A 19,920-nucleotide genomic window follows, 5' to 3' on the forward strand; every position below is an offset into this window, starting at 1 on the left:
GGAGACTTCTGGGGCAGGAGCTGCAAGGCCCAGCATGGAGAAGGTCCATCCCTGAAGTTGAACAGAGATGGTCCACGGAACTGAGCAGAAGCCAGGGAGCCTGGGGTGTGGCCCACAGAGGCGAGATGATTATGACAGAGCTATGTGGGCTCTGTTCCTTCTGGTCACTTGGACCAAAAATAGGTGGTTTGTATCTTATGTGTAGTAAGAGCCTTTAAGGGGTTTAGGTAGATACGACATGGTCAGGTCCACATGCCCCTGTGAAGAGTACAGCCACCAGGCTAAGGATGGGTAGGAAGTGACAAGATCAAAACAAGTGAAAAGATCATGTGGGCCTTTTCTGGAATTCCAGGCAGGAAATGGTAGTGGCAGTTTGGCTAGCATTGAGGTGGCAGAGGTGGGGAGAAAGAATGAGATCAGAAAATGTCTAGGGGGAGAATCACTTGGACTTGGTGAGTTGCAAGGATGGGGTGAGAAACCAGGAAAGATGTGTGAGAGACAGAGCAGGCCTTGGTTAGAAGAGTGCTTGTCTTCAGCCCAGGAGAAGAGCTGGTCTCTCATGATGTTACCATTTGCTTGATTTGTGAGAAGGGAGATAAGGCTTGGCTTTGATTTTAGGCACAGAAGATATCGTAGTAGGTGAGTTAGGAAGGCTTTTGAAACTCTCCGAGTCTGGGGTCTGGAACGTAAACTTGAAAATCTCACTATGGATCTCTGGATTGTGTGTGTGCCCAGAGTCATGGGAATGAAAGGTCATTTCTGGAAGGGCCACACCGTGAGAGACCCAAGGAACTCCAACCCATGGAAGAGAGTTAGGGAAGGTCATCAGCAAAGGATCCTGGGAAGCAGGGTCCTGAGGTGGGATACCACAGGGCAGTGTGGGCTGTAGAGCGTGCTTCAGAAAGGGGGGTGGAGTGAGTCTGCCCTCTAAGCTAGGCGTGTGGTCACTGATTTCTTCTGAATATGTTTGCCTTCTGAGAAGTAAGTAGTATCTCAGTGTCCTCAAGTTTATTCTTTCTCTTTTGGCTTTCTTAGGTTATAAATATAATCAACGCAGCTCAAGAAAACAGCCCAGTTACAGTAGCAGAAGCCTTGGACAGAGTTCTAGAAATTTTACGGACCACAGAACTGTACTCCCCTCAGCTGGGAACCAAAGATGAAGACCCTCACACCAGTGATCTTGTTGGAGGTCTGATGACTGTAAGTGATAAGGAAAACCCAGAAATGCAGCATGGTGGCTAATACCCTCTAGCCTTTCACACTGCACTGTGGCCTCAGGTATCAGAAGCACCTGTGTATAGATGGGCATCAGCATAGCTTGAGGCAGCTTGTTAATTTCTTTAGGTTATATCCAAGATGCTTATCTGTCCAGCTGACCAACCACAGCCATGGAAAGAACCTTCAGAAGTCCTATTAGAGTGGGAAACTGGCAGATGACTGAGGACTAAATATACCAGAGAAACTCCCATTTCTTGGTCTTCTCTGTCTGAATTAGAGGGCTGGGTTTGAAGGTTGTAGCTCATTTCCTTGAGCATCAGACTGTGTCTATACAATTAGCCCCTCCCAATCAATGGGCTCTGTATCTCGTGAATTCAACCAACCCAACGAGAGAGAGAGAGAGAGAGAGAGAGAGAGAGAGAGAGAGAGAGAGAAACACAAATGTGAGTGAGAGACTGAGAAGTGTACACTTGCACTAGGCATGGTACACACACATACACACACACATACACACACACACACACACACACACACACACACACACACACACACCTGTTATCCCAGCACCCAAGGAAGCTGAGGCAGAAGGACCAACGGATTGAAGCCAGCCTGAAATGCACTGTAGCTGAAGTTATCTCCACTCCCGCCCAGGCCAGCAGCCACTCAGACTCAAATAAACACACTTACAAGCTGTATGGCCGTGGCAGGCTTCTTGCTATCTAGTTCTTATATCTTAAATTAACCCATTTCTATTAATCTATAAGTTGCCACGTGGCTTGTGGCTTACGGGTATCTTGCATCATGATTCTCCTCGTGGTGGCTGGCAGCGTCTCTCAGCCTTAGCCTTCTACTTCCCGGAATTCTCCTCTCTCCTTGTCCCGCCTATACTTCCTGCCTGGCTACTGGCCAATCAGTGTTTTATTTATCAATCAATCATAGCAACATGTATTCACAGTATACAGGACATCCCACAGCAATGCACAGTAAGACTCTCTGGAAGGGAGGACAGGATGGAGAGAGGCAAAGAGGGAGAAAGAAAGAGAGAAAGGGAGAAAGGTAGAGAGAGAGAGAGAGAGAGAGAGAGAGAGAGAGAGAGAGAGAGAGAGAGAGAGAGAAGAGGGAGATAGAAGGAGGAAGGGGGTACATTTGTATGGAACAAGTAGATGCATTTGTACTGTTGGATGTGATAAACAATCCCAAGATTTTACACAGAAGGATGTATATTTATTATGTGTAGTTGTGATTCTGTCTTACAGAAGATGCTTATGGTCTCTTGGGTTTACTAAGACCAGGATGGTTCTGTAGATAAACCCCTGTGAGGACTCCAAGCAATGACTGTTTAATGAAAGGGTTTGTGTCTAGATGATACCTGTTTCCAGTGACAGTTCTGTCCTTTGAGAAGTTCACAACCAAATTCCATTTTGTTTTGTTTTGTTTTGTTTTTAGACAGGGTTTCTCTGTGAAGCAGTCCTGGCTGTCCTAGAACTCACTCTGTAGACCAGGCTGGCCTTGAACTCACAGAGATCTGCCTGTCTCTGCCTCCTGAGTGCTGGGATTAAAGGTGTGCACCACCACCACCCAGCTCAAGTTCCATTTCTAATCATACAGAAGCAGAATGGTGCTATTTGGGCTCAAAGCAGGGACATGGGAGGACCGTGCCTGCCAGTAATCTGAGACATAACTAGGCTGTGGACCCAGAGGCCGAGGGCTAAGGTCCACTTTACCCTATTGTTGTGTTCTTGGCTTTGAACATCACCTGTCCACAACTGAAGAAGGAAAGTCCAACGTTTCATCATGCTCCTTCCTCAGAAGCTGAACTAGGAGGATTCTCTAGGGAAAAACCATGACCCTGAGTTATCCCGGTCTCTACAGATTTCTTTTTCTAGCCATCCTCCAAAAGCTGGGTTCACAGGCTGCCCAGCCCATTCACACCCATACTTGGAGTGGCCTTCTGTTGTTTCTGATCCGTAGGCTTGACACTGGCTGGCCCATTCCAATGCAGGCTTCAGTTTCTAAAGAGTGATGATAAGGGGCAGTCCCTTCAGGGCTATAACCAAGGGACTCTGTGAACGAGAACAAGCTGTTCCCCCACCTCCACCCGGCCACTGCTGTTACCATCTTGTGCTTTCTGTCTGGATGATGCTGGGAGGAGCCAGTGCGGGACTCCACCTCATTTGGACGAGGCTTAGGGAAGTGGAGAAAAACAAGAAATGCACATTTGCTGCAGAGGCGGAACAGTTGTGGCTGAAGTTTTTTATCTGCTCATCTGTTTCTGAAGATTAAGATCTCTGCACAAAGATCCAAAGTGTGACTTCAAGGGAGTCCTGCATTAATTAATGCTACTTTAAATGTTAGCATTTATTTTCTAGGGATAACAAGCAATTCCAGGAAACTTTTACACAAGGGTTTAAGTAACAAGGAAATCAGGCACGGAAGCAGAGGCAAGAAACAGATTCAAGATCATCCAGGGACTGGTTCAAGCTCCAGCAAATGGCGGGGCACTGAAACCCTGTCCACTTTTACCCTCATGACCATGTCGTGGTCATGACCAGGACACACGCAGCTTAAAAGGAAGTATTTCTGCCTAGAGTTGCACAAGGGTCAGTCCATCATGGTGCACAGGAAGCAGAGTGAGCAGTGATAGGCAGGGGCCAGGGCATGATAGACTCCCCGAGGACCCAGGGACCAACTTCCCCCTGCCTATGGCCAGCCCCACTTTGCACAATTCTGCTACCTCACAACAGTTTCGATAGTTAACATTCAGATTTTGAATCTGTCAGTGGACTGAACCAGCTCTCAGGTCAGAGCCTCCTGATCTGCTTAGCTCTAGGAAGTCTCAAGCTTACACAGCTGCGTTTTACTAATAGCTCATGCAGGTCTCGATCCACCCAAGTTGACGGTGAAGATCACCCATCATCTCAAGATCTTCAAAACCTCAGCTCCAGAAGCACGTCTCTCAGAGCTTAGCAGCAATGCCCATGCTTTGTAGCAGAAAATGTAGTTAGAAAAAAAAAAAAAAAAAAGACGTTACAAGGCTTCCCATCAAATGTAGCTCTTAGTCTTTTCACGATGTACACACGAGTTCATAAAAATGTCTCGGTACAGATAAGGGCCTTTGGACAGGTCAAACTCACACATATCCAAAGTAAGATCACTTCCATGATCTTCCATTTATGTGGCCTCACAATGCCAGGAGAGAAAGTGGCCATGAAAACTGAGCCAGCTCACAGCTCAGATTTGAGTCCTGCTGGCGCTCATGACTGACTGCTTCTCCCCATCCCCTCCCGCCCTGGGACTAGTACTATGGAAGATAGAGGAGCTCCTGTCTCTTCCAAACTCTACCTTGACCTGGACTGCAGCTTGGGCCAGTCAGGGTTCAGCCTCTTGTAAGGAACAAGCTTAAGAGCATGATGATGGGCACGAAGCATGCATCTAACTGCATCTCTTTCTTCCAGGACGGCTTGAGAAGACTGTCCGGGAATGAGTATGTGTTCACAAAGAGTAAGTGTTTGTGTGCCACTTGTTACTGATAACTGAGCTTCAGCCTGTGCCACATCCAGGGTTGTGTCTATTCCATGATGGTCTTGGTGTTGCTTCCAATGGGTCTCATGAGTTTATTCCTCTCTGTGGTCTACATTTGAAGCGAGGCCTCCTGGTTAAAATGATTTCTCAGAGCCTTGCTAGATAAGAAGTGCCATTCTCCATACATTTAAATGGGCCTTAGAGTTATTTTTCTGTTTATGGCCTTGAGATTTCATAACACGAGGAGAGCCCTGGTATGAAAATCTCCCTACCAGTGGAAGTTGAAGATTTTGTTTCTAGTGGCCCCCCTAAAGATAATGAAATGCTTAGGACACTGGTGAATCCACACCTAACTTGCCTCCTGTAACCTTATGTCTGCTCAGATGTACACCAGAGTCACAGTCACCTTTCGATGCCTATAACCATCAATGATGTCCCCCCTAGTATCGCCCAGTTACTGGATAATGAGGAAAGTTGGGACTTCAATATCTTTGAACTGGAAGCAGTTACACATAAAAGGTATGCGACATCTCTGCTTGAAGGCTGGGAGCGGGGTGACAGCCACGCTCAAGCCTTCATATCTAGAAACTTTGATGGAATTATGTGTCCCGAATATGCTCTTGTACGGAGAGGAGGTATCTGTGGGTAAGGTACAGGACTGGCATGCACTTCCTCACGCTACTTTTTTTGTGCCCATGAGCTGGGAGTTTGAAGTTTTCTCATCCCTCTGCCCTATAAAAATGGATTGGAATTCAGGTTCAGTCATACACATAAGCCATTTGGGAGACTGAGGCAAGAGGGTTATTCAAGCTCAGGGACTCAAGACTAGCCTGGGCAACAAAAATTTGTAATTCATATTCTCTCTCTCTCTCTCTCTCTCTCTCTCTCTCTCTCTCTCTCTCTCTCTCCCTTTCTCTCTCCCTCTCTCCCTTTCTCTCTTCCCACCCACCCACCCCACAAAGGGGATTTGATAGTAGCATAGATTTTCCTGGAGCGCATCCCATCAGCAGGGTGAGCAGCTTCTTTTGTCTTAGGAGAAGGCATTTCTTCCCGGGATGTTGGTCTGCGGAGTATTAACTACTCACCTATGCAGTAACATAATTCTAAGTGAGGTGATTCTGCTGAAACCATGCAAACTGTCCCTTTTGCCCTCAGGCTCTTCTTCAGGGCATAAAGCGTACGCAGGACTCTGTGGAAGTGGAGGTGGAAAGGGGCCAACGGAGGTTCTGTGACTTACAGATAACCCAAAAATAAGCTGGATTGACTCCCAGGCGGCGCCTGGTTGCAAAGAAGGAGCTGGAAACGCTGCCAGTGTTTTGGTGCCCGGAGCACGTTTGAGCGATCACGCACAAACTCCTCCATTCTCTCATGCCGTTCGTTAGAGGAAGCACTTTCTGGACCCCTGAACTCAGTGACCCCGTGTTTGTTTCCTGTTTTCAGGCCGCTGGTGTACCTGGGTTTAAAGGTCTTCTCTCGGTTTGGAGTATGCGAATTTTTAAACTGTACTGAGACCACTCTCCGGGCCTGGTTGCAAGTGATCGAAGCCAATTACCACTCCTCCAATGCCTACCACAATTCCACCCACGCTGCCGACGTCCTCCACGCCACGGCTTTCTTCCTTGGAAAGGAAAGGGTGAAGGTAGACTCCAGATATTACTGTCTAGCTGTCTGCTAGGGTGGAGAGCCAGGAACTCACGCTTAGCAAACACTTTAGATGAATAGCAATATTATAACCAATTTGACAAGAGGGTTTAGGGTTTTGTTTTTTTTTTGCAGGGGAGGGAGTACGTTATAAAACTGTTTTAGACACAGGACTTTCCCCTAGCTCTCCACTCTAAAATGCTTAAAATATTAACTGTGCTGCTGCCTTTCTGTGGCCGATCTATGAACCCATACTTAACTATTTACCGGCCCTGGGAAATGGGGTTGCAGGACAGACTTCATTTAAAGCACTCTGTTGCTAGGACTTAGGGTTAAGTTCTAGTGTCAGAATTTGACCAGTATGTTACATTCTTAATAGGAACCGCACAGCTTTCCCCGGGTCCAATGTGCATTCTGGGTAGGTGTGGGTGTGTGTATCTATGACTTTTGCCTAATTGTGAGTCTCACATCACTTAGTCTTATTTGGGGTTCAGTGCTGTTGTGACAAGGTACTGGTTTTAGGGTGGCCCTACACATGTCCACTGGCAAGCTGGGAGGATTCATCACCCTTTCTTCTCAACTTTTCTCAGCTTGCACAGTGACACTCTGATTCCCTTGCTGTGGTTCAAACTAGAGCTTAAAATGTGGGACGGGGAGTGTCGCTCAGAGATGCAGCGGGTGCCCAACATGCGCACAGCCCTGGACCTGATTCCCAGCACCGCCGAGCCCCGCAAAGATGCTCTTAGTAGACATTCTGTTGATGTAATGCCGGAACATCAATCTGTGAAGAAGGGCCACTGGATTATTCTCTTGGAACAGGGCTAGTAAGGGATTAAGACCCTGGTACTTAAGAGAGAGTGGAATGGGTAGAAGGAACAGAAATGGGTAGAGCGTCCCTCTCAGGTTTGCCAAAAACTCATCCTGGCAATTATACAATACATCAAAGAATGTATTCCAATAATAATGCATTTGAAGGTTGAAAAAAAAGGAAGGAAGGAAAACAGAAAGATAGATGATCATGGTATCCGCCTGTGTCTGTAATAAACACCTGTTGGAGCCACACCCCTCTGAATCCCTGCTGTGGGTTCTAACGCATGAGATGAGATGCGACACAACCAAGGTCCCACCTCTAGCTGAGCAGAGACCCGGTCACTAGCACCAAGGTGGGACTGATCCTGCCACCGCTGCTGCAGTTTGGAGTTGAGGTGAAGGTGACACTCCCTTCTCAGCCCTTCTGTCGGAAACCTGGACGAGGTGCGCTGCAGAGTAAAGGATGTGTCTCTGTCATCCCCCTGCCTATTCTTCCTCAGAGTCCCAGAGTCTGAAATTCTCAAACAGCCCTGGAACCGAGATTCTGACTAATTGCATCCCACTTACAATTCAAAAGATGTCTTCTGGCTTCAGCAGTTCCTGCCAGCGATTCAGAAAGTGCAGCTCAGCAAGGAACCTGGGAGACTTGGGCAAGGAACCTGGGAGACTTGGGCAAGGAACCTGGGAGACTTGGGCAAGGAACCTGGGAGACTTGGGCAAGGAACCTGGGAGACTTGGGCAAGGAACCTGGGAGACTTGAGCAAGGAACCTGGAAGACTTGGGCTGTCGGCAGCCAAGTTCAGCCCAAGTTCAGCCAGTCCACCGAGATGCACTTGCAGTGGGAGTCCCTGCTGGAGGTTCTTCATTAGACCTCCTGCCCCGATGATGTCAGCCAGGAAACTGTATTCGTTCCTGTTTTTTGCATCATCAGTCCCTATAATCTTAGGGGTGATAAAACTCAAATATAATCTATGAGTTCTGGGGATTGATGCCTCCGGCCACTCAGTTCCACCCCCAGTGCCAAAGTTAAGTTTAATTTTTTAAAATCTGTTCTCTGAAATTTTCAAACAATATACTTTGATCATATTCTTTCCCCTCTTCCAGTTCCTCCCAGATCCTCCCCCACCCCCCTACCCACCCAACTTTATGTTCTTTCTCTCTTAAAAACAAAACAACCAAACATGGAGCCCAATTTGTGTGGGCCACCTGCTTCTGAGCATGGGGCCTGCCCTGGAATATGGCTGATAGACTCATTACCAATCCGTTGGAGAAAACTGATTTTTCCTTTCTCAGCGAATAGCTTCTTGGGAAAGGGAGACCCTTCGTGTCCACTTCCCCTTCTCCATGCCGGGGTTTTGTTTAGCTTGAGTCTGTGCGGGTCTTGCACAAGCTATCATGGAGTTCATATGTACATCGGCCCCGTGTCTGGAGGACATTGTTTCCTTACGTTATCTGCCACCTCTGACTTGTACGATCTTTCTACCTCCTCTTCAGCACAGAGCCCTGAGCCTTGAGGGGCAGGGAAAGATAGAACCATTTCATTGAGGGCTGAGTACTCCAAAGGCTCCCACTCTCTGTGCATTGTCCAGCTGTGGGTCTCTGTGTTAATTACCATCTACTTCAAGAAGCAGTAGGAGGTTGAGTGATCTGTGGGATAGTAATATGTCATTAGGAGTCATTTTATTTCTACCTTCCTTTAGCAGAATAATAGAAATAGGCTTCCCCTCAGGACCTATATCTAGTCTCAGGTTTGGGGCTCATTAACAGTGTCAGATATGCATTCCATCTTATGGACTGGGCCTTAAATCCAATAAAAGAAAGTGTTTGGTTGCTCCCATAGCATGTGCCACTACTGGACCGGTGGGCGTATCTTGCCAGAAGGGACATTATTATAGTTCACGACTTTCCTAGGTGGGAGAGATTGATGGTTTCTTTTCTCCTCACCCCTAAATGAAACACACATATCTAAAGGTGTAAAAGCTAGCTTCCACACACATACAAAAGGAAATATGCACTGCTTGTCTTTCTGCGTGTGAGTTACCGTATTCGTGATGATTGTTTCTAGTTTCATCTATTTGCCGGCACATTTCAGTTTTCTTAACAGCTGAATAATATTCTATTATGTAAATGTACCACATTTTTATTATCCATCTGTCAGCTGGTGGGCATTTACGCTGTTTCCAATTTCTGGCTATTACGAATAGAGCAATGATGAACATGGCTGAGCAAGTATCTCCAGAGTTAGAAGCAGAATCTTTTGGGTATATGCCCAAGAGTGGTATAGTTGGAGCTCTTGGTAGATCTATTTCCAGCTTCCCGAGGAACCTCCACACTGATTTCCATAGTGGCTGTACAAGTTTGCACTTGCACCAGCAATGAATACGTGTTCCCCTCTCCCCACACCCTGGCCAGCATGAGCTGTCATTTGTTCTGATCCAGGCCATTCTGATACTGTGGTAAGATGAAATATCAGAGTAGTTTAATTTGCATTTCTCTAACAGCTAAGGATGTTGAACATTGAAGTGTTTCTGAGCCATTTGTGATTTATGTCTTGAGGACATAAATTTTGTTTAACTCTGTCCTGGTGGGTTTTTGTCAACTTGACACAAACCTAGACCTATTTGGGAAAGAGAGAATCTTAACTGAGAAACACGCCTCCACCAGATTGCCTGTGTGAAATCTGTAGTGCTTTTTCTCAATTAACGATTGATGGAGGTAGGCCCATCCCCCAGGGGGCAGTACCACCCCTGGGTAGGCGATCCTGGGTTTTATAAGAAAACAGGCTGAGCAAGTCATGGAGGCCTCTGCATCAGTTCCTATTCCCTTGTGGTGGAATGTGACCTGAAAGTTATAAAGTTATAAAGTAAACCCTTTCCTCCCCAAGTTTCTTTTGGTCAGTATTTTATCACAGCAATGGAAATCCTGATTAAGTTCCATGCTACATTTTAAAAATTGGGTTGTTTTCTTATGTTCAGGTTTGTTTAGTTCTTTGTATATTCTAGGTACTAACCCTCTGACAGATGTATAATTATTACAGTTTCCCCCCCCATCCTGTATACTGCTTCTTCAAATGATGGTGTCCTTTGCTACACAGAAGATTTTAACTTCGTGAGTCCTTTTGATTATTGGTCTTAATACCTATGCTTTCAGGATCCTATTCAGAAGTCTTTTCCTGTGCCAGTGAGTTCAAGTCTGTTTCCTGTTGTCTCTTCTACCAGGCTCAGGGTATCAGGGCTTATTTTGAGGTCCTTGGTCCATTTGGAGTTGAGTTCTATGCAGAGTGAGAGATGCAGATCTCTATGCATTCTTCCACATGCAGTCACCCAGTTTGGCCAGCACCATATGTTGGAGACAGTGTCTTTTCTCAAGTGTGTGTTTTTGGCTTCTCTGTCAAAAATCAGGTGTCCGTAGGTGTGTGGACTTATGACTGAGTCTTCTATTTGATCCCACTGCTCAACATGTCTGATTTTTATGCCAAGACCACACTGTTTGTATTACTAGAGTTCTGTAATCCAGCTTCAGATCAGGATGGTAAGATTGCCAGCAGTTCTTTTATTGTTCAGGATTGTCTTACTATCCTGGGTATTTGTTGTTTCCACATGAAATTTAAGATTATATTTTCATTTCTATGAAGAATTGCATTGGATTTTGATAAGGATTGCATTGACTCTGAAATTGATTTTGGTGGGACATCCGTTTCCACAGCATTAATTCTATCCATCATGACCATGGAAGAGCTTCCCATCTTCTGATGTCTTCAATGTCTTAGAGTCTCTATTAGACAAGTCTTTCTCGTGCTTGGTTAGTTAGCTCACTTTTCTTTTTGTAAAGGTATTGTTTCCCATGTTTCTTTCTCAGTGTGTGTCTCATTTGCATACAGGAAGGCTACTGATTTTTGCATGTTTTGTATCCAGCTACTTTGACCAACATTTTTATCTCTAGAAGTTGCCTGACAGTTCTTAGGATCTTTTATGTATTACAGCCATATCACCTGCAAATAAGGATACCCTAGCGTCTTCCTTTTCTGTTGGTATCCGCTTGATCTCCTTCAGTTTCTTACTGCTCTAATTAAGACTTCAAGCACTATATTGAATGGGTATAGAGTGGACATTCATGTCTTGCTTCTGATTTTTGTGGAAATGCTTTGAGTTTCTATCCATTGATAATGATGTTGGCTGTGGGCTTGTAGTAAATTGCCTTTATTTACTGAGATATGTCCCTCATATTCTGAATCTCTCCAGGACTTTTATCATGAAAAAAAGTTGGGTTCTGTCAAAGGCCTTTCCTGAATCTAATAAGATGATCATGCAGTTCTATCCTTTAGTCTATTTATGTAGTGGGTTATGTTTATGCACTTACATATGTTGAACTATCCCTGCATCTCTGGGATGATGCTAACTTGATTGTGGTGGATAATCTTTTTAGTGAGTTTTTGGATTTAGTTTGCAATTGTTTTATTGAGTTTTTGCATCTATGTACATAAGGGTTGGTCTATAATTTTCTTTTTTTGTTGTATGTGGTTTAGCAATAGGGCTTCATAAAAAGAACTGAGGGATGTTTCTTCAGTTTCTATTTTGCAGAATAATTTGAGGAGGGGAGGTGTTTGTGCTTCATTGAAGGTCTGGTAGAAGAATTCTACACTGAATCCATTTGTCCCTGGGCTCTTCTCAGTTAAAAGAGTTTCCATTACTGCTTCTATCTCACTAGGGGTTACATATCTTTTAAAAATATTTACCCATCTTGATTTAACTTGTTAGATTATATATATTAAGAAATTCAAGCTGGGTGTTGGTGGCACACACCTTTAATCTCAGCACTCGGGAGGCAGAGCCAGGCAGATCTCTGTGAGTTCAAGGCCAGCCTGGTCTACAGAGCAAGATCCAGGACAGGCACCAAAACTACACAGAGAAACCCTGTCTTGAAACCACCCTCCTCCCCCCAAAAAAGAAAGAAATTCATTCATTTCTTTGAGGTTTTTCTGGTTGGCAAAATACAGATTTTAAAAGTATGTCCTTATGAGTTTCTTCAGTGTCTGTTTTAATGTCTCCCTTTTCATCTCTAATTTTATTAAATTGGATTTTTTTTTGTTAATTTAACTAATGTTTTATCAATCTTGTTGATTTTTTCCCCTAAGAACCAACTCATTGTTTCAGTGATTCTCTGTGTCTGTGTGCTTGTTATTGTTTATATTCATTGATCTAAGCCCTGGGTTTGATTCTTTCTTCCCTTCTATTTTTTTCTGGGTGTTTTGTTTTGTTTTCCTAAAACTTTCAAGTGTATCACTAAGTTATTAATATGAGATCTTGCCTGTTTTGTGTTGTTGTTATTGTTGTTTTTTAATGTAGCAGTGCTGTGAGCTTTCCTCTTAGAACTGCCTTCATTGTGTCCCATAGATTTTGGTATGTTGTTTTCAATTCCAAAATTCTATTCTAAAAAGTTTAAACTTTTCTTAATTTCAGCCTTGATCCAATTTTCACTCAGTATTGTGTTGTTTAGTTTCCATGAATTTGTGTACTTTCTGCTGTTTCTGTTGTTGTTGATGTCTAACTTTATCCCATGGTGATCAAATAGGATGCTGGAAGTTATTTCAGTCTCCCTCTTTCTGTTAAGACTTGCTTTATGGAGGGATGCATGGATTGCCCTGGGAAAGGGAAATAGATGAAATCTCCTAGGTCAATTGTGGGCTGGGGGGGGGGCAGGTAGAGGGGAGGGGATAGGGGATAGGAACAGGAGGGACCAGGTTGGTTGATTTGGAGGAAGAATAGAGAAGGAGAGCAATAAAAGAGATATCTTGGTAGAAGGGGCCATTATGGGGTTAGGGAAAAACCTGGTGCCAGGCAAACTCCCAGGAATCCACAAGGATGACCTCAGCTAAGACTCGTAGCAATAGTGGAGAGGGTGCTTGAACTGGCCTTCTTTTATAATCCGATCAGTGACTACCCTAATTGTTATCATAGGACCTTCATCCAGTAACTGACGGAAGCAGATGCAGAGATCCACAGCCAAACACCAGGCCAGGCTCCAGGAGTCCAGTCGGAGAGAGGGAAGAGGGATCATAGGAGCAAAGGGGATCAAGATCATGACAGGGAAACCCACAGAGACAGCTGACCCCAGCTCATGGGAGAGCACAGACTCTAGACTGACAGCTAGGGAGCCTGCATGGGACCAGCCTAGACCCTCTACATGTGGGGGACAGTTGTGTAGCCTGGTCTGTTTGTGGGATCCCTAGCAGTGGGACCAGAACCTGTCCCTGGCACCTGAGCTGGCTTTTTGAAACCTATTCCCTATGGTGGGATGCCTCACCCAGCCTTGATGCAGGGGAGGAGGCGCTTTGTCCTGCCTCATCTTGATATGCCGTGCTTTGTTGACTCCCATGGGAGGCCTGACCCTTTCTGAATGGAGATGGAGGAGGAATGGATGGGGGCAAGGGTAAGAAGGGAGGTGGGGGGAGGGAATGGGAGGAGAGGAAGGAGAGGAAACGGGTTGGGATGTAAAGTAAAAAATGTAATTTAAAAAAAGCAAGCAAAAGACTTGCTTTATGTCCCAATATGTGGTCGATTTTGGCAAAAAGTCCCATGGGCTGCTGACCAAAAGTATATTCTCAGTATTTGGGGAGAATGTTCTGTAGATGTCTGTTAGGTCCATTGACTTATTTAATGCCAGAGTTCCACTATTTGGTTTTTGTCTGGGTGACCTATTGGTGAGAATGAGGGTGTGAAGTCACCCACTATCCCTGTGTTAGGTTGAGAGGTGACTTAGATGCAACAGTGTTTCTTTTATGAAATTGGATGTTCTGTGTTTGGTGTATAAATACTTCGAATTGTTCTCTTTGGTGGTATTTTTTTTTTTTAATAACTATGTAGTATCTTTCTTTGTCCCTTCTGATTAGTTTTGAAGTCTCTGTTGTTAGACATTAACATAAATGCGAAACTTCTGAATATTACCATTACAAAGCATCAACCTAGCCAGAGCCAGTGTGCCAGTGTGGCCAGACCCCTTAAGAAGAGGTTGCAGACCACATGCTCTGGCTGCTCTCACCTGGGTCCTGAAGCCGACTGCACACAGATAGGCCTTGACAGCAGCGCCCTGTTTATTATCTGGGCCAGAGTGACGATCTGAATAAGGAAGGGCTGGGAAGGCTGACGGAGCCTGGAGCCAGGTCAATTTCTCCCGGTAAAGAACAATGCAGCCATGTCCTTGCTGTGTCCGGAGGCTTAGAGTTGGGGTTGTACTAGCTGCAGGTTTGGGGTCTCATTCTCCCTCTCTCTCTGACACACACATACACACACACACACACACACACACACACACACACACACACACACACACACGGTCTTGCTTGTTTCTCCTCTGTTCATGTTTGTGAGCTTGCCTGGTTTTCTTGCCTCACCTCCCAGTCATGTCTTATCAGACAGTGTATGGTCAGTGCTCACAAAACGGTAGGACAAGACACATGATTGGTAGCTCAGTAGAAGTTCCAATGCCATTGCATTGTTGGGGTTAAATCAGTGTAAGGTTGGAGGAGAGGCAGGTCTGGACAGTACAATTTGTATTTTATAGCCACTTAGTATCTCTCCCATCGGCTAGTCCGAAAAAAGGGTTGGGAATTCCATCAGAACTGGATTTACCGTAGCCAAACCACCTGAGACCCACAGCAAGGGCCCTGTGTCCTCACTGCTCAGGTAAAGTCACTTAAAGCAGGGGACAAGTCGGGGCCGTTCCGGGTTCTGAGCTTGGAGGTAATGGGCTACACCTCTTATGGTTATGGTGGCCTCTTCTGACAGCACTGAGGAGAACCTAATGCTTTCATTCCCTGGCCCCTCTAGTCTTCAGCTCATGCAAAGCTCCCAGGGAACACCCAGGCTGCTCACTCGGGAAAGCTGGTATGCTGGCTGGGCCAAGCCAGGATTCCTACCTGCTCTATGAGGTTGAGGTTTAAGGTGGACGTGACTCCCTTCCTGGAGAGAGAGAACATTCAAGAGAGTCCCACTATAACCCCAGCCCAGCACCAGCAGGTGGTGTGAGGTGGCCTGAGGACATCATTTGGACAGAGCTGAGCTTCAGGTTTAGTCTTCCTTACCCAGTTTTCCCTCCCACGAACTTTGAGATCGCCAACAACCCTGGCTAGTCTTCCCTGAGGCCTCCTTCCCTCTTGGTTCACTGTTCACCCCGAGTGGCGCACTTGTCTGTCTCGGTAATTTCATCCGGACTCTGTTCGCCTAGACTTCTCTCCCTAGCCATTTGTTACTTCATCGCCTGCTGCTTATCCATCATGCTTCAGCAATGAAAATCACTTTCTGAGGAAAGCCGTCATTGGCCATTCTGTAGACCTCTGCTGGCCAGTTTGGTAGTCATTAGCCATACATGGCTATTAAGTAAAGCTACACAGCCCCTTCATCACACTAGCCCAGCCATCAGTCAAGTGCTCAGGGTTATGTGTGATGAGGGTTTATCTACATACCACACATGCAGGGCATTCCCATCATCACAAGATGCTCAATGGTCAGTGCAGCCCTGATCTGCCCAGCCCTGTGGTTACACTCTCAGAGTGTTTGGACTCCCCTTAGCATATCTCACAAGTTAGTACCGCTTCAGCTTCATACCTGGCACCTTTGGGCATCTGATACTGAACCCACAATACCGTGTCTTATGTAACACACCATTTGCCAGCTTTCTATTCGCCTACAAGCTAAGAAAAACACTTTCTGTCATTTGTGTTCCCTGTTAGCTCAGTGAAAGCTCCACTCCAGTGAGTTTCTTTTTGCCTTTGCTGCCTGCTAGCCCAGCCCCACCTGGCTCCTGCCTCATTGCTAAGCTCTGACCACTGCCCCATCCACATAACGTGTGAGTTATCTGTGCTGTTTACAACTAGCTCTCCAAGATGCTTGCAGAAGCCAAGAGAGTATTTGTGATGCCGGCCACTTTCTATCCCTCACGGCAGAGGGTCACCGCAGCCATCCAAAAGGGCCTGCTTGGTTTCTTTCTCACAAAGCCAGCAAATGAGCTCTAGACCAAGAGTCCAGGGTTACTGCAGCTCTGGCTTCCAAGGTCTCAAGAAACACACAGGGCACAGGAAGGTGGCAGCATGTGCCCAAGGCCACCTTTCAGCTACGGCTAGGAGGAAACTGAAAGACCATTCTCGAAGTTCCAGCCCCAAGACAGAGACGGGTGTTGTCTCCAGGAGCCTGTGGATAATGCTCGGTGTCCCTTTCCTTCTCCCAGGGCAGCCTGGATCAGCTGGATGAGGTGGCTGCTCTGATCGCGGCGACGGTCCACGACGTGGATCACCCCGGAAGGACCAATTCCTTCTTGTGTAACGCAGGCAGCGAGCTGGCTGTGCTCTACAATGACACCGCGGTCTTGGAGAGTCACCACACCGCCCTGGCCTTCCAGCTCACGGTCAAGGACACCAAGTGCAACATTTTCAAGAACATTGACAGGTACGTTAGCGCTGGACTGCTGAGCTTAGGTGTGTGACGCTAAAGGGGAAACTACGTTTTCTCTGAATACTCAGCTTCCTCGGAGATGGAAATAACAGTTATCCACTGCATAGGATTGATTATCAAATAGCTTTGCCGCCTAAACTTAATTGTCCTTTTCAGGCTGCTTTTCATGTTTTAAAACCTCATTTTTCAGTCTTCGGAAAGTCCATGAAAATAAATTGTTGTTGTTGTTGTTGTTTTTGTTTTTTATGCACTGCAAAGCACGACCTGACTGTTGACAGGGTACTGACCAGTCTGCCAGGTATTTTTACCTTCCCAGGAGGGCACCCCATCTTTTCTGTGGCTCAAAGACAATGCATCATCCTGCATGTCCAGCTGAGTCTGGGCCAGTAGGCACCCTTCCTCAGGAGGAGCTCTCAGTGAAGATGCTGGGGCCCAGCTGTCCTGTTTGGTCTCCTCTGCAGAGAGCAACCCAATGTGATGAGACAGAGCAACTCTCGCCTGCCAGCAACATGTGTGTGACTATTTCCCGCACACACATCAGCTGCTGGGCAAAGGCCGGGCGGTCACTTGGGTCTCATGACATTGTCTACAGGAACATATCAGTTTAGGCTCTAGAAAAACCTATGAAATTATGGAGAATGGTTGTTCTAATTTGGACTTCAGTTCTATCAGTATCAAGGACCTGTAGAGAATGATTTCTTCTCAGGAGCCAATTTGCTTAGCTCCTCCTTCGGCCTCTTCAAGTTAGTAAAAGATAGGAATTCTCTGATAACCTTGGGCCATTGCTCCAACCACAGCAACATCTATCAATTGCCAGGCTAGAGAATTAGAGAAAAGGAAAAGCTTCCTCTAGACCATCAGAAGAAAGCGTGGCAGTTCTCTCCGGTGGGAATCGGTCTGCATGGAATGCAAACATGTCATCAGGCTGCCACTTCGGTCTGCCCCTTCCTTCTACTTCCTCGTTCTAGTGTTTGCCAAGGAAGGGGTGGGAACGTCCTTTGGAAACAACTGTCCACCACATGACACGTGCTTTCTTTTAACATCCGTGTGAAGAAGAGTCAGCTGTCCTGGAGAACACGGAACGGCATCCACAACTTGGGCTTTCTGGGAGCATGACCAGACGGACCCTGGGGTCAGGAGTCACCTGACTCTGCCCCTGCTGTGTCCCAGGTTGTAGGGGACACGGCAGCAGGGCCGTTCTGACTTAGGACATGATGTGAACCGGGACCTTTGTCTTCTTATGTAGGAACCATTATCGAACGCTACGCCAGGCTATTATCGACATGGTTTTGGCCACGGAGATGACAAAACACTTTGAACACGTGAACAAATTTGTGAACAGCATCAACAAGCCCCTGGCAGCTGAGGTGAGCATCCCTGTGTAACAAGACACAGCAGTGTGTTTCCATGAGAGCCTGCTCCGGCAGCAAAGCCTTTCCTCCTTTTGGAATGGGAGGTGATTATCAGCCTAGAGCTGGGAAAGGACTGCAAGTCCAGGCGCTTGTGTTTCTCGGGGATGAAAACAGACTGACAGCTGTCTACTGCAATGTCGTGCTCCTTGAAAGAAAGGCCCTGAGATAACGTGGCAAAGGGAGTTAGGCCCAGAGTATGTAATAGTAGGAGCCCACAGATGAGCCGAGACTAGCATGAATGGTGGTTTGGGCCGAGACTAGCATGAATGGTGGTTTGGGCCGAGACTAGCATGAATGGTGGTTCAAGCTGAGGCTAGCATGAATGGTGGTTCAAGCCGAGACTAGCATGAATGGTGGTTCAAGCTGAGACTAGCATGAATGGTGGTTCAAGCTGAGACTAGCATGAATGGTGGTTCAAGCTGAGACTAGCATGAATGGTGGTTCAAGCTGGGACAGCATGAATGGTGGTTCAAGCTGAGACTAGCATGAATGGTGGTTTAAGCTGGGACTAGCATGAATGGTGGTTTGAGCCGAGACTAGCATGAATGGCAGCAGAGACCCAACACACTTTCTGTCCTTTGATCTTAGGATTGCAAAGTTAAAGAATGCTTCAAAGACCTGTACTCTTCTCACCATCTGAGGACTACAGGGAAACACGTCTAGTAGCTCTTTTCTGTTGCCGTGATAAAATAACCTGACAAAAAGTGTGTTAGGGAAGAAAAGGTTTATTTGGGTCCTAGGTCAGTCTCTCACTGAGGGAACTTAAGGCAAGAACTCAAGACAGGAACCTGAGGGCAGAAACGCTTGCTCTTTCATGTAGCATTAATTCTGACCAGGGAACTCACTCCCAGCCAAGGAAGTATGGCAGATACCATGGAAGAAGGAAGTTTACTGACTCACTCACCAGTTCATGCTTAGCCAAGCCATGCTTACCTCACAGATCAGAACCACTTGGGGGATGGTGCCACCCACAGTTGGCTGGTCTTCCCACAACCATTAACAATCGAGACAATCCCCCAGAGATGGGCTGTCGGCCAATGGGAACTGGGCAATCCCTCACTTGAGATTCCCTTCTTGGAAGAACCGAGGCTATGTTAAGTTGACGAGTAAAGCTAACGAGTACAGAAGTGTATCATGTTTTCCCTCCCTCCTTCCCCTCACTCCCTCTTTCAAAAATGAAAATAATAAAAATAGGGCTGGAGAGATGGCTCAGAGGTTAGGAGCACTGACTGTTCTTCCAGAGGTCCTGAGTTCAATTCCCAGCAACCACATGGTGGCTCACAACCGTCTGTAATGAGATCTGGCACCCTCTTCTAGCAAGCAGGAATACATGCAAATAGGACACTGTAAACATAATAAATAAATCTTTAAAAAATAATAATAAAAATAAAATGAAAACCAAGAGAGACAAACTAACAAGAAAAATCTGTGGGGAGGTGGTGGGATCCAGAGAAGGGAAACAAGATGATCAAAATATAGTATATAATTTTTTTTCTTAAATAAAGGTTTTTAAAAGAGAGAAATTTACCATGGACCTGCTTTAAGGGCTTCACAAGTCTGGGCTTTAGGAACACAGACATAATGTTCACTCTTCACTAAGACGAAATCAACTGCCCTCAGAGATCATAAAAGTTATCCAGAGCTCTGCGAAAGCAGTTTCCAGTCTTGAGGGAAAGAGTCTGGAAATGGTAAAATAAATGTTTTCAACATAAGTTGATGATCAATGAGGACACTGTAGAACCCATCACCATGACCAGCCTAGGGGGAGGAACAGGGTCCGCCTCACCGGTGTGGAACTCCATCTCTCACGGACTCCACCACACAGTGCCAGGGCCTTCCTTCCAACAAAGGATGGAGGGGAACAAGCATCA

The 19,920-nt window shown here is 46.1% G+C and overlaps 1 protein-coding gene across 6 annotated transcripts in view; it reads left to right on the forward strand.

Moving 5' to 3' along the window:
• The window catches only part of Pde8b (phosphodiesterase 8B), a 226,948-nt gene that overhangs the window by 200,827 nt on the left and 6,201 nt on the right, over window positions 1-19,920 (forward strand). For all 6 annotated transcript variants that reach the window (XM_028871664.2, XM_028871660.2, XM_028871661.2 and 3 more), the window contains 6 exons: window positions 1,036-1,200; window positions 4,674-4,719; window positions 5,124-5,259; window positions 6,181-6,379; window positions 16,414-16,631; window positions 17,884-18,004. In XM_028871664.2, coding sequence (XP_028727497.1) covers window positions 1,036-1,200; window positions 4,674-4,719; window positions 5,124-5,259; window positions 6,181-6,379; window positions 16,414-16,631; window positions 17,884-18,004 — 885 coding nt within the window. The remainder of the gene's footprint in view (window positions 1-1,035; window positions 1,201-4,673; window positions 4,720-5,123; window positions 5,260-6,180; window positions 6,380-16,413; window positions 16,632-17,883; window positions 18,005-19,920) is intronic.

This window comes from Peromyscus leucopus, chromosome 11 (genome assembly GCF_004664715.2).
Source record: "Peromyscus leucopus breed LL Stock chromosome 11, UCI_PerLeu_2.1, whole genome shotgun sequence".
Lineage (NCBI taxonomy): Eukaryota > Metazoa > Chordata > Mammalia > Rodentia > Cricetidae > Peromyscus > Peromyscus leucopus.